The 14,902-nt window shown below is 44.5% G+C and overlaps 1 protein-coding gene across 9 annotated transcripts; it reads right to left on the bottom strand.

Moving 5' to 3' along the window:
- Window positions 1-199: 199 nt before the first annotated feature.
- Window positions 200-14,849, bottom strand: LOC100715449 (serine/threonine-protein kinase MARK2-like). 9 transcript variants are annotated; one of them, XM_063237819.1, is made up of 4 exons: window positions 9,118-14,849; window positions 8,764-8,835; window positions 6,312-6,459; window positions 200-427 (listed from the first exon to the last, which is right to left on the bottom strand). In XM_063237819.1, the coding sequence occupies exons 1-3, from the start codon at window positions 11,561-11,563 to the stop codon at window positions 6,413-6,415; spliced, it is 2,565 nt and encodes an 854-aa protein (XP_063093889.1). In that variant the 5' UTR covers window positions 11,564-14,849; the 3' UTR covers window positions 200-427; window positions 6,312-6,412. The 9 variants fall into 9 exon arrangements, with proteins under 9 accessions (XP_063093889.1, XP_063093891.1, XP_063093893.1 ...); XM_063237821.1 differs by having other exon boundaries at window positions 200-424; XM_013157963.3 differs by lacking the exon at window positions 200-427 and adding an exon at window positions 1,151-5,701.
- Window positions 14,850-14,902: the final 53 nt, after the last annotated feature.

Below are 14,902 nucleotides of genomic sequence, written 5' to 3'. Positions count from 1 at the left end.
CCAATACAGATGTGGAGGGGCAAGGAGGGGCATCATCAGGCAGCAGAGTAGCAGGGTTTGAAGCCGCTGTCCCCTTGAAACTGATGGTAGTCAGATCTAAAAGTAATGCCTGATAATGCATGACTTGGGAGTTGGGCAGCCATTGGTCCGGTGGAGGCTTGATGAGAGTCTCCAGCGAATAGGAGGAGACAATTAAGAATTTTGGTCCACAAGTCAGTTTTTGTGTCTCCTCTATCAGGATGACTACCGAGGAAAACACCCACAGACAAGGTGGCCATCTGGCTGCCACATAATCAAGTCTCTTGGAAAGATAGGCAACAGGCCTCTGCCAGGGTCCCAAACTCTGCATCAGTCCTATGGCTCCTAGAAATTTTTGCACTTGGTTTTTAGTCACAGGCACTGGAATCTTTTGGATGGCTTGCATCTGCTGGGAAGAAAGAGTCATTTATTTTTATTTTTTTATGGAAAGTCCAACAACCAATGCAGTTTTTCTGCCCAGCAGAAACCTCTTAAGCCTGGTCTTTAGGGTCCTCCCGGTTGTCAAATATCTTTTAAGCAACCTCTGATAACTGATTGAAGGGCATTTCCTCAAATCTCTCAAACTTTTGCAATTTTTGCTTAATATCAGTGGCCGACTGGGTTACAAAGGCAATATTAATGGCCCTTGCATTTTTAGCCACTACTGGTGTATAAATGTGATAGGGCTTTTGCACTCTTTTCAAAAAACCCCGAGGGAGACTAATAAGTCTCTGTTGAGCCAATTGCCTCACCTCTGCTCTCTTGGGCAAATTGGTGGGTTTTCTGGGGTGCCCTAATGGCTACTGAGAAGAACTGGCGATACCGATAAGGAACCTCCTCATCTCTGGTTGTCCAATTGGGGTGGGACAAAAGGAAAACATGGTTTTGGCATTCTGGATCAGAGGCAGGTTTTATCCGGATGGCACACTGCTTTTTTTTTTGTCCCAGGGTGGGCCATTGCCCACATGGCAGGCCACTGTTTTACTGAAATTACATACTTAACAAAAAAAAAAAAAAAGGCTTTTTCATAGGTAACAAAAGTAATTGTGCGGCATAGGCTCCCAGATATCCATAGCACATGCAAGAACTTCTTTTTTATCTCTATGATCACCAGTCACATTGGGCACAATAGTTATTTTTTTATTTTTATTTATTTATTTTTTAATTCTATTTAAGGAGAAAAGAAAAAAAGCAGAGAAAGGGTACAAGTTATACAGATTTGCAGAAAAAAAATGAACAGTAGGAAATCACTAGTTAATGGATTACATACTGTCATCTTAGAAATAATTGTTCAAGTCACAAAATTAAAGCTTGTAAAGTTGACATTCCATCAATGATACTGCAAACAGTTCTGTTCAATGATCCAATAAAACTCTGATATCATTTTCTATCTTATACACTTAAATATACATGCAGTTATATAGTTTAGAGCACTTTCTTTTCCTCTCTTTTGTACAATTTGGGTTTCATTGCTCCCACGGTTCTTATTACTTTTTTGGAAGAGAGTAAAACCAAATGGGACATAACAGAACGCAATCGGTCAAGTCAAAAGGGTGGACATAATAGATAATGTGAAAACATAATACAAGGTGATCAACAATGGTTACCATAATGCCTCCCGCTATCTCTAATAGAATTGCCTATATCATTAGTTATAATACAATTGAACAAAACAGTAAAGAATAAAACCGACAAAACCAAAACATTGGAGACATTGTAGGTCTTCAAAAGTAGATAAAAGTCAATGAGAATGGGCATTATAATGAGTCTCATTATCTTCACAGCTGATGCCTAAATTTTCGAACCTGATACTATCCAGCAAAACAGAATAGGGGAACATCAGTTAAAAACCAGATGGTGAGAGTAATACAGGGCTTTAAATCGAGGTAATGGAAAGTCAAAGTGGGTTACTATAATATATCCTGCTATTTTTTCCTTTAATTAAAAGGATAAAAATAAAAAAGTAAATAATGGAGTGGAGATTGAGATAAAAGAGGGCATAACAACGAAACAGCGCAGATCAAAACATAACCATTTAAGCAGAATAGTGTTTCACCACCAGATAATCCTGACCTAAAAGTAGTTACCATATTGTCTCTTTCCTTGAAATCCTTGAGTACAACTTCGTATACTGTAGCATTAAGTATATCAAAACAATGTAAAACCATTTAAGAGAATGACAGCATTACAGAGTATTTAGAATCGACTAACAGAAAATGAACAATGGTTTCTGTATAATCTCCTTGTCTTTAAAAGGTTTTTGCTTATACTATCGTACATAATAAAATCCAATAAGATACAACCTGTTTAGACCAATGGAGACAGAAGGACAAAAGCTAGATGAGACTTCAAAACAAGATGATACTAAATCAGTATTACCTATTAAGATGTCATTTTCTCCAAAATAGCTGTTCCTATCATCCAATCTTCTCTGCCTCATTTCTGTTGAGCTCTTATTCTGTCAGTAGCTGTCAGTTTGTCTTCTTCACTTTGTTCTCTGCTCCATTCGTTGTGGCCTCCACTATTTCTGGATTCTTTGTATTTTTCTTTTTTTAGAATATCCTGTAATACTCTCTCTAGAGTTGAATTGGTGGTTGCAAATTCCCCCAGTTCCTCTTTATCCTGGAAGCACCTTGTTTTTCCATCAATTTCCAGGGACAGTTGTGCAGGATATCTCAATCTTGGCTGGAGATTATCTTTCAAAGCTTGAATTATTTCCCCCCATGCTCTTCGTGATTTGATGGTTTGTGCAGAGAAATCTGCTGCAATTCTGATGGGTGTTCCCTTGTAAGTGGTCTGTTTCTTGTCTCTGACAGCTTTTAATATTCTGTTCTTGTATTGAATTTCTGGAATTTTTATTATTATATGCCTGGGTGTTTCTCTGTTAGGGTTGTAGGTAGCTGGGGTCCTGTATGCCTCATACATCTGAGTATCTTTACCTTTTGCTAAATTAGGAAAATTCTCCTGGATTATTTCTGTGAGTAGCTTTTGTAGTTCATTTGTTTGTGTCCCTACTTCTTCTTTTATGTTCTTAATCCTTAAGTTATGGATCCTCTTATCATCTTCTTGTCTTTGTATTATTGCTGTTTGTTTCTTTATTATTTTCAAGAAGTTTTTCATTTCATTCTCCCATATTACAATTCTGCTCTCCAGTTCAGATAGTCTGTCCTTAGTTTCTTTCAAGCTGTTATGCCAGTCTTCGATAGACTTCTTAGTTTCTTGGTAGTCCCTTTGAACCTGCTTCACGTATTCTTTACTTTCCCTGTTATCTCCATCAAACAATTCTCCCCTCTTTTTCTGTTCTTCCATTCCACCATCTGTTTTTTCTTGGGTGGTGCTTAGCATTTCTCTAACAATTTTGCATACTTCTAGCTTCAGGTCATTGATAACTTCATTCCTGAATTGGTCTATGAGGCTCTCTATATGGCGCTTTATGTCTATTGGTGCGCTGTCCGCTATTGCCTGTTTCTCAGAGTTGGGGGCCGAGGAGCCTTTCTTGTTGCTGCCTCTTCCCATATTCCCTGTTCCTTATATATGCAAGCTTATATGAGAGGCCCAGCTTCTCTCCCTGTCAGCCACAGCCTGATTGAATTGCGCCGGTTAGGTGTTCCCACTCACTGCTGCGCACCAGACAGCCTACGCGGGGCCCGCCCCTCCCGGCCTCCGTCGGGCTCTGGGATCTGGGTTGGGCCAGCCTACGGGGTCCGCCAGCAGCGTCACGCAGGCCAGGCACTTTTCACCAATCCCGCCCGAGAGGGGAATGTGTGGCTGGAGTCGCCACCGCGCCCTGCTCCCGCAGGACTGCTCGGGCCCAGGAAGTCCGCTGGACTCAAACTGTGGTGGAGTGTCAGTTTCTCTCACTGACCTCGCCACAAGTCAGAACATGCCTCCCTGCCCGTCCTGTTTTCGACTCCGTTCGCAGACTCCCATTCTCAGAGTTTCCGTGTGTCTCTAGCCTTGCTGAGCTGATATAGAGGCAGCCAGCCACCGCGCGGTGGGAAACCCAAATCGCGGCTTCCAATGGTGCGGGGTCCAGCAGAGGCTTTTCTGTTCCTGTTTTAGCACCAGGACTGCATTCCAAGTTGGTTTCTCTCAGCCGACTTCGATCCTGAGTCAGCAGAGCATAACTCCACCTGCTTATGTCTCTTTAGTCCGCACCATACCTGGCTTCTGAGCCTAGTTTTTCAGAGAGCCTCCGGTAGTTGCTGTTATCTGTCCGCCATGTTCTCCCGGAAGAATAGTTATATTTTTGAAATTTAGATGGGCTTTTTCAAGTAGAAGACGAATTTTTTTTTCTGTTTTTTGCAACAATCTTGCAAGACTGAATCTGTTCCTAGTTTAGTCAGCCAGAGGTACAAGCAAGAAACAGTGGTCCATGAATAAATAAATGAATATGCTCATCAGGTGTCTCAGTATTAAAAATCTGGAGAAACAATTTCCACTTTTGATCTGTGTTACTTCTCGATTGCTGGATACACCTATATTTCTTGAAACACTAACATTGTTGGGATGGCAGGTTTTTCCCAAGTAACAGCTACCCAAACCAGGTTCTGAAGGGTCTAGTGTAAAACCAGAGGACTGCAGCTGCACCAGGCAAATGTGTACAGCACTTAGGAAAATCAAAATAGAAATTAATGCTCTTAATTTCATGCCATTGCTATTGAAGCAACAGCAATACAAAATATACAAGACGGGTCACATGACTGAGGGTAGACTTGAAAAGTTTTGTTTGTGCTATTACACAAAACCATGGAAAAAGCAGAAAAAGGCGAAAGTCATTGGTGGACGTAAACATCCCTATTTGGATTTATGATGGCTCTGCAATTAGTTGCACTCATTGTGGTCCTGCTCTCGATCTATGTCCCTGGAGCAGTGTCGAGATTCTCTGTGTCTGCGGTCACTGCTCCCATGGGTCTCATCTCGGTGGTTGTGATCACAATGTGGGGCATAGTGGTCCATGTGTTCACGGGAATAATCTTTTGGCTGCAAGTAGGCAGAGTCTCCACTCTCCTGAGTTTCAGAGTCAAATGTCTCTTGCCTGGAGAGGCCTTGACTTATACTGCTGCGATGCTTGTGATGTGGGGCTGAGGAGGAGGAATGCAGGTGGGATTTTGACAGGTTCCAAGCAAGATTCTTCTTCAGGTTGGGAAGCTGACCAATCAGGAGTGGAGCAATCAGTCACCTGATCACCTGGAGAACCCTGGTAACAAAAGGAACATAACTGGGCTGACCTTGGGCTTAACCAAGGTCAGAGTATAAAGAACTAAGTGGTCATCGTGCAAAGACATTCAAGTGTAGTCCTTTGAAAGGATCTAAAATGCTGAAATGAAGTCTAGTATAGCTCAGTTGCTTAATTCCTTTAATATCCAGTGGCATCAGTATTGTTTGTATTGTGTTATATTGGGCTTTATTAAGTGCCTGAAACAGTACACATAGTAATCAGTTTATTTTATTATTAAGAATAAGTGAAGAAGGATTACTGCTCTATTACATATTCTTTTGTTGAAATACACATGCAAGAGATTTTTCTATACGTGAACATAAACTTTCCTACCTCTGCTTGAACATAGATTAACAAAAACCACAATTAAAATAAAATACATGTGTGACACTTGATGGAACATCACTCCTCCAGGACCTTTACATACACTGTTTAATTCAGTAACCTAGGAGATAAGGTGATCTAAAGGAAAAAAAAGACAAAAGATGTGACAGTCACAACAGATTTTAATTATTGCTAGGGTATCCTTACTGTTCTTAAGGCCAGCAAGCCAAGACGTAAGTTCACCTGAATTGTACATGCAGTTTCAGGTGGATCCAGGCCTTGAATGCAGACAGTTTACTGTCTCAAGGACCACACAGTTAGTTTTAAAAGTCTGTAGAATCAGGCTAGGGATTTAGCTCAGTGGCATAAGTGCCTGCTTGACAACTGCAAGTTGTGAGTTTAATCCCTGGGACAAAAAAAAAAAAAAAGGTCCATAATATGTTGTATTTATTGTGCTTTCTTAGATGTACAACATACTGTGAACATTTTTAACTAAGTGACTCATGATGTGAGCCATACTTTCAATACTGTTAAGATACTGGAGCATGCACCAAGCTGGCTGATCTCAGTGGAAGACCTCCAAATGATATAGGGGAGTGAAACTCCTGACCTACTATGTCAGGAGGAGCAAAACACAGTTGACAAAGAATGCCCTAAAGGGGCGATACCAGTTTCCCCAGCACTTCTCCAAAGAGGTGCAAAGCTTAATCAAGGGGCTTCTCAACCCTGACCCAAGCATGTGCCCTACCTTGGAGCAAGTAAGGCAGCATCCATGGCTTTAGCTTGAATCTGTCCCTTGTCATCCTCCTCAACTGCTCCCCAAAGCCACAGAAAGGGCAATACTGCACATTATGGCTGGGAAGGGGTACAACCGGCTGAAGGTGAATTCGTGTTCTCTAAAATCAAAGAGTAAATTTTAGGAACAATAGAGGTAAAGAGTAAAATATATTTATTGAGAGAAAGCAAGCTTCTGTCTGAGAGAGACAGGAGGAGTCCCAAGCAGTGGGACTCTGTCTTTCCCAGGGACGTTTATAGAGGAAAATCATGGGATGAGATGGACTTGTGGGCAAAACTGGGAACTCACAAGGCAGATGGGCATAAGGTAGGGCAGAACTATGGTTAACCAATAAGATTAATAGTTCAGGTAAATTCATTAAATTGGGGACAAATGGGGAAGTGAGCCACTTAGAAAGCAGGCATTCTTAGAGAGCAGTGAATCTTCCCTAGGGGGTTGGAATGGTGACTCCTGACTTCTGCGGGGTGCTAAGAAGCTATTTAGAACATCAGTCCTTATGGATGTATTTGTTTGATCTTTTGTCTTGAGGTTTGGCCCACAGCAGGAGGTGCCTGTCTCCCCTTAGCTGCAAGGTATCAGAGCTCCTGCACTGGCTCCTTCAGGACCTAGCCCTGTCTCCCTGCCTATAGTATTTCTAGCTAACTCAGCGGCCCGAAACACTACTGCAGGCTTGCTGGGATCTGACAGCACGCAGCTGGGCTTGGAGTGCCTCCACTGTCTTCTCTGCACTGGACACTGCAATAAGACCACAGACTGCAGAGGCCTGCCACAGGTTTAAAGTCAGAGAACTTTTTGTCTTTGTGTTTTGTTTTTCCTGCCTGTGTACATTGTTCTCAGCTTTTGTATTTTTCTCTCTGTTTTGGTCCTGCTTTTTGCTCCTGTTTTATCACTCGTTTTCTAAGGCCTGGTAATCTCCCTTTGTACTTCAGTCTTCTTATCTCTCTTTTATTTTTCTATATTTTCTTGGTATCCCTAATAAATTTTCTCCCTTTAGGGCAAATTGCTCTACTGAATATATACTTACTGTATATAATATTCTGCTTTGCCTTATAGTTGGCTGTGTAACTACAAATCTCATACCTGTGATTAAAGCAGGCATGTCCTTGGTCATAAGAGTTTATCATTTCCTGGCTGTGTTGGTTGCAGTTGTTATAGCTGATTGTACTATGTTAGCCAAAGTGACAGAGTTATTGGCATCAACTGATCTTCTTTGAACACCACCACCTCAGTTGTCTGAGGGGCACAAACAATCCTGTAGTTCTGGACTACAGAACTATAAGAACTGGGTGCTGGGCCAAACAGGCAGCAGCCCTTCATTCCTACCGAACTGAAGAGGCAGGGCTGGGGATGGAGCTCAGTGGCACAGCTCCTGCCTGGCAAACACAAGACCCTGAGTTTGACTCCCAGTACCAAAAAAGAAATTCCATAGTTTCTCGTTTTGAAAAAAAAAAAAAAAAAAAAAAAAAAAGTTCCTTTAAGAAAAGAAGAGGCAAAATCTTGGGATGACAGAATCCAAAGCCAGCTACCCCTACAGAACATCTCTGAAAATAGTCATTTCCTAAAGAGGTCCCAATACTAGTAATAAACTACTGACCATAAGCAATTTACAAGCCTCAAGGCAGAAAACAAGTACAAAGATAGAAAATGAGAAAATGCAGAAGCAAGATGCACCATGACATGTGTTATGTGCATGTTCCAACTTGCCCTGAACACTCTCTGGTTCAGATCCTGCCCCAGGTGCTGCAAACACAGACCACAGTTTGGAAGCCACGAATGTCTTCTCTTTACCAAATGTCACTGTTCCCACGGTGGCAAGTAACACCCTCACGTGTGGAGATTTCTCTTGTTCCAAACTCTGTCCCCACAACACGCATGCCTGTGTGCCCTCAAGGCTGGATATGAGTCTCTGTTTACTGACACAAGACTTCAATGGGCTCCTTTCAAAGGCTTGCAGACACAGACTTGGGGACAGCATTCAGAAGACCAGGGTTTGGGTCCATGTCTCTTCATGGGGATGTGTGGGGGTGATGGTAGATGACCCCTTGCTCTTCCCAGAACACACCCTACTGCCAGGCACAATAAGGGAGGTAGTGGTCAGGTGTGGTCAGGTCCATGGTACCCAGGTCTCCCTGCATCCTCATGGGAGGTTGTGGTCAGGTCCATGGTGCCCAGCCCTCCCTGTCCCTGGGGCAGCCTCCCTCAGACAGCAGGATACAAGCCAGGTGACTCTCCCCCCTGCTCCTCCTGTCTTCCTCTCACTGGCTCTCAGCTCCTGGTGCCTGTGCAGCCTTCCCATGCTGTGCACCAACCCCTCCCTCTGCTTCTCACCCACAGGATACACTAGTGATCTTGACTCCTCCTCTCCCCTCCAGCTCCCTGCACAAAGGGCTGCAAGGCAACTCACTGTGGCTTCCACTTGCATGGCTGACCTCGCTGTCAGGATGACCACGTCCATAGGAGGGATCATGGATCTGCACTACAAATGCAAGGAGACATGTGTAATGCACGCTCACTGGGAAACACAGCATACAGTGGTGGCTGTGGTCACTCCAGCCTCCTCTGCAGCAGAACCCACTGCAACTCCTCCTACCCACACCTGGCCTCTGCCCACACCTTCCCTTCTCCCTCCCCTCCTCTCCTCCCTACAGTTCTTCCCTGACAGTTGAAAATGATATCGAGACACAGCACATTCTGAGGAAGCAGCCGGACCACTCAGACTCCTTGAGTGACCTCTGGTTCTCTACTGTGCAGTACTTACCCTCGACCACCTTGTGTTTGTGACACTTGCATGTCGATACGGGGCAGCAGCACAGGGCCCTTAGGCAGTCTCTCATGGTTCTCTTGACAGTTTTCCAGCCCCACCTCCTACTGCTGACAGGGGCTGGGGCAGCAGTGAAGGCAGCATTTGGAGTCCCAGGGCTGTGCTGGAAGGACTCACCGGGAGAGGCAGGGTTGGGCTGCCAGTATGACTCAGTAGAGGCACGGCTGGTTTTACAGGACTTGATGGGAACAGCAGGGCTTGGTTGACGGGATGCTTTAGGGGTAGCAGGCCCTGAATGGTAGGACTTGATGGAAGAAGCAGGGCTTGGTTGACGGGATGCTTTAGGGGTAGCAGGTCCTGTATCGTAGGACTTGATGGAAGAAGCAGGGCTTGGTTGACGGGATGCTTTAGGGGTAGCAGGTCCTGTATAGTAGGACTTGATGGAAGAAGCAGGGCTTGGTTGACGCGATGCTTTAGGGGTAGCAGGTCCTGTATAGTAGGACTTGATGGAAGAAGCAGGGCTTGGTTGACGGGATGCTTTAGGGGTAGCAGGTCCTGTATAGTAGGACTTGATGGAAGAAGCAGGGCTTGGTTGACGGGATGCTTTAGGGGTAGCAGGTCCTGTATAGTAGGACTTGATGGAAGAAGCAGGGCTTGGTTGACGGGATGCTTTAGGGGTAGCAGGCCCTGAATGGTAGGACTTGATGGAAGAAGCAGGGCTTGGTTGACGGGATGCTTTAGGGGTAGCAGGTCCTGTATCGTAGGACTTGATGGAAGAAGCAGGGCTTGGTTGACGGGATGCTTTAGGGGTAGCAGGTCCTGTATAGTAGGACTTGATGGAAGAAGCAGGGCTTGGTTGACGCGATGCTTTAGGGGTAGCAGGTCCTGTATAGTAGGACTTCATGGAAGAAGCAGGGCTTGGTTGACGGGATGCTTTAGGGGTAGCAGGTCCTGTATAGTAGGACTTGATGGAAGAAGCAGGGCTTGGTTGACGGGATGCTTTAGGGGTAGCAGGCCCTGAATGGTAGGACTTGATGGAAGAAGCAGGGCTTGGTTGACGGGATGCTTTAGGGGTAGCAGGTCCTGTATAGTAGGACTTGATGGGAGAAGCAGGGCTTGGTTGACGCGATGCTTTAGGGGTAGCAGGTTCTGGATGATAGGACTTGATGGGAGAAGCAGGGCCTGGCTGGCCAGAGGTACCAATAAAGTTTGGACCGGGCTGGCAGGATGTGCGAGCAGGGGGAGTCCTGCTGATGTCAGTTGGCAGGGAGACTGTCTTCCTTTGCTGGCCAAGAGGCTTCACCTCGGGGAGGAAGTGGCCAGTGAAGAGGCAGGGCTCACTGACCCTCCTAGCTGGTGGGGCAGCTACAGGGGGAGGAGATGCAGATAGCAGATTGTCATCTTTGTTTGTGGACTGTTCAAACAGATGTTCAGCCTCACGTTTGTGTGTGGGCTTCACCTCAGACCCGAAGTGGAATTTCCGGAGTGCCATGCCCCGTAGTAGCAGGAAGGGCGCCATGTACCGATTGTATTTTCTGTACTTCACTGCATCAATCACCTTCAGCGGGTTGTACCCCTTCCCATCCAAAAAGTCCACTATTGCCCTTTCTTTGGCTTTGGGGAGCAGTTGAGGAGGTCGACAAGGGACAGATTCAAGCCGAAGCCATGGATGCTGCCTTACTTGCTCCAAGGTAGGGCGCATGCTAGGGTCAGGGTTGAGAAGACCCTTAATTAAGCTTTGCACCTCTTTGGAGAAGTGCTGGGGAAACTGGTATCGCCCGTTTAGGGCATTGTTCATCAATTCTGTTTTGGGCCCACTAAATGGGCGTACCCCAGCGACCATTTCATATAAAATTACCCCTAAAGACCAAATGTCCAGTGGTGGGCCTTGGTATTTCTTTTGTAAGAATAACTCTGGGGCAGCATACTGTAGGGTGCATCCACACGCGGTCACCTCCTGGCCAGGAAGGAACCTGAAAGCAAAGCCAAAATCGCTGAGCTTGGGGTGGCCTTCACGGTCCATTAATATGTTCGCCGGTTTCAAGTCCCCATGGATGACGCCGCTGTCATGGCAGTACTGCACAGCCTCCAGGAGTTCTCGGAATATCAGCCGGGCCCTTTCCTCCCCCAGCTTCTGTGTCTCAGCACGCTTGATAAATTGCTGCAGGTCTTTTCTGGGTGCATACTCCATTACGAGGAACATAGTGGTACTATTTTCTGAGACTTCCAGCAACTTGATGATATTGGGGTGCTGAAGGTCCTTTAGGATGCTGACCTCCCGTATAATAGCAGTAGGCCTCAACTTCTCCTTTTGAAGTACCTTCACAGCTACCAGCATCCCTGTGCACACATGTTCAGTGAGAACCACCTTGGCAAAGTGACCCTCACCAAGGGGTAACAGCATGTCATAGTCCTCAGAGAATGTTCCTGTGGACGATGACATGACGTCCAGCAAAGATGTTTTATGTGCCACAAAGAATGCCTTGATGGAACTAGACTTTATAAAATCAATTATCAAAATTTCAAATCTCAAATCACCAACTACTCTCCAAACACCAATCCACTTCACCCACGAAGGGTCTCTGGGCTGAAAACCCTACCTTATACAGCTATCTGCTGTGACCTCACAGGGGATCTTGTGAAGTCATGGTGCCAGTGGGCCCAGGCAGAGCTGGTCACCTCCACTTCACCCCTCACACTCTTGGCCATGAGGGTCTTTTGTTTCTAACAGAAAAATGTTACAAAATGTCTTACTAATGTGAGTTATGGAGATTGACACTTGAGTTTTTGAAATTCAAACCTGTAGGATGCTTCAATATCCCTTTTGTTTCTGTTCTGAGAATCAGTTCTCAGCATCTGTAATACCTCTTACATTTAGAGATCCCATGATGTCTACACTCAGCATCTCCAGTTCCTTTTGCTCTTAATTCTTACTGGTGTCAAAGTGATGCTGCAACTTCACTTACATTAGAATAACGTAACGGTCAGTGTATAAAATATGACAAATAAATTAATGCCTGTGCAGCTGACATCAATTCCCCAAAAACATAGTCATTAGACTTATCCTCAAAATCCTTGGAGAGCAGCGGCAAGCACAGTCACAGAAAGGACACCCAAGAGTTGGAGACACATTTATTTACACCAACGGGCACTGATTGGTACATTCCCAGAATATCAGGCCCTGATCTCTGATGGTCTGAGGCCTGTATAGGATAAGCAAGTGGGGAGTACAGGGGCAAAATGGCTTGTTGATTGGGGCTGGTTTATGCAGTGTGCATCACAGTGACCAGCTAGGCATCACAGTGACCAACCGTTTCTTAGAGACAGAACTGTTACCTGGACAACTAAGAAACTGCAGTATACTGACTGGGGTGCGGGATATTCTGTTACAGGAGGACAGAAGGAAACAGGTGGACATGTGCTGTGTGAATGAAACAGTGAAACAAAACAAAAAGCTCTCTCAACTAAGCATTTTACATCCAGCAAAACTGTCCTTAAAATGAGGGGGAAAACTCAGACATTCCTAGATGCAAGCACTGAAGAATGTCCGTCCTTCCTAGTAGGCCTGCCTTGGGTAGAGGAGTCCCTTAGGTTGAAATGGAAGAACCAGCTCTGGTCCCACATGCCTGTGATCCAGCACTCAGGAGGCTGAGGCAAGATGATCACTGTGAGTTCAAGGCCAGCCTGGGCTACAGAGCAAGACCCTGGCTCACAAAGGAGAATTTTTTTGCAGGAACTCAAGTCTGAAGAAAAGTCTGTTAAAGCTGAATAGGTGGACCTTTATGAAAATCAGGACTGGTTTTGTATTCTACATGTTAGAGGCTCACATATTGAAAAGAAAACAATGCACCCTGTAGTACTGTATTTCCTGAGACACAGTGTGGCATACGTGGAGGAAACTACAAACTTACTCCCCAGATGTGGGGCAGCATCCTGTATATGGCTATGTTTAACTGCCACGGATTCACACCACCCTGGGGTGACCTTGGGATTTTCAAAGTTATATCCACGGCATCCTCAAAGAAAACATAAATAGCTTTTACACAGGTGACGAGCCCATTGACTCCAAAACGAATGGCTCCTGCAGAAGAGCGGGACAGCTGCTGCTGGAGTGGGGACAGCCACGCCCAAGCCTCTCTCCCAGTCAGCAGCATTCGCAGACTGTGGAGCGAGAACCAGGCCTCACAAGGGGGTGGGCCCTGCCTGGAAACCATGTCATTTTCATTGCTTTGATGGTTGGGTTTTATTCTTTCATTTTGTTTGATTATATTAAATCTGATGCCATGAACAACTGTTCAAAAGATAGCAAGACATGTTATGGTAGCCATTCTGGACTTACTGTGAGCTTGTTTTGAAGTCCTTTACTTCAGTCATTGTTTTGTGTTTGTTGTTTCTGCTCTATTCTGTTGTTTGATTTTTACCAGGTCCAAAGGTATCTGCAGCTATTTTGAAGATGATAGAGGCATTATGGTAACTATTGCTGATTTTTAAGTTTTAAAGACCTGTATCACTTATACTGGTTTATCTTGATCGGTTTTATTCTGTTTTATTTTCCTTGGTTTTATCCTCTTTTTAGGCCAGGGATTCAACTCAGCAGCATAAGATCTGTCTGGCAAGTGTGAGGTCCTGAGTTTGATCCCTGATATGAAAAACATAAAATAAAATAAAATTTTAAAAAATAAAGAAGACGACGAAAAAGAGCAAGGACAAGATGCTGCAAGGCTCATGAAACAGCCACCTGACAGAGGCAAACTCTTGCAAGCTCTAGTTCCCTTCTAATGAAGGGGCAGTGTCTTCCCAATCAAAAGCAGAGACTGGGAGACGAGATGGGAAACCTCACCCAATTAGATGCAAAGCAAGAAGGTAGAAAAAGTACAAAGTAAAAGTCCTCTGTGCCAAATACAGAAGAGTTGGCCACTCTACTGTTGGAGTGGGTCTTTGGTTAAGAAAAGGTTTCAGGAGACACAGGGACATATTAGAGTGTAGGTAGCAACATAACTACATGCAGCAGGCCTATCCTGTACCAGTAAATTTTACTTTACTGCAATAGCCAGCTGGGCATGTCACTACCTTCCCCTGAGGGACACTGGAAAGCAGTTTATGTGATTACCAACTTGCTGTGTCAAACAATGAGGTGTGTGAGCCAGTGCAAAAGTCTCAAAATGGGATTTTCACCCACGTTGTGCTCCATCTAACTGCTTTTGTGTGTTTATTCAAGCATCAAAGAGGGTTCAATAATCCCCCATTACTCCAGGGTTTGTCTTTTTAAAAGCTTTCTTTTGATTTTTCTGGTGGAAATAGCCCAGTTCTGTACAATGGCATGTGAAAACTATATCTTGGAGGAGGTCACAAGTGAATGAATCGTCAGATTACTCATGCATGAATGATGAAGATGATCCATTATGACAAAACACTTTCATAACAGAAGAGTGTTGTGGATGGATGGATGTCGATGAAGAGGAGGAAGAGGACTTTGAAATTGGCCATGTGAGTCAAACTTCCTGGGACAGTGAAGTGGAGCAAAGATCAACTGATACTGATACTGACCTCCTTTGTTAAGATGACAAAACAATGTGAATACATATTTGACTAGTAAAAATGTTGCAAAATGGCCACATAACCAAATGAAATAATCTAATGTTAATACTAAGTCCAAAAATATAGTGAGGGACTTGGCAAGAGTGAAATGTATTGGACGAATGCTGATACTGCTATTCAAAGTTGGAAATTTTAACACATGAAATGTTACAAGATTCTGTGAAATATACAGAGGTTAAAATTC

The sequence above is a fragment of the Cavia porcellus genome, unplaced genomic scaffold (assembly GCF_034190915.1).
Source record: "Cavia porcellus strain 051 isolate PalLab524CR breed Dunkin Hartley unplaced genomic scaffold, mCavPor4.1 scaffold_27, whole genome shotgun sequence".
In the NCBI taxonomy this organism is placed as follows: domain Eukaryota; kingdom Metazoa; phylum Chordata; class Mammalia; order Rodentia; family Caviidae; genus Cavia; species Cavia porcellus.
The sequence above is the reverse complement of the archived record's forward strand: the minus strand, read 5'-3'. Positions and strand labels throughout refer to the sequence as shown.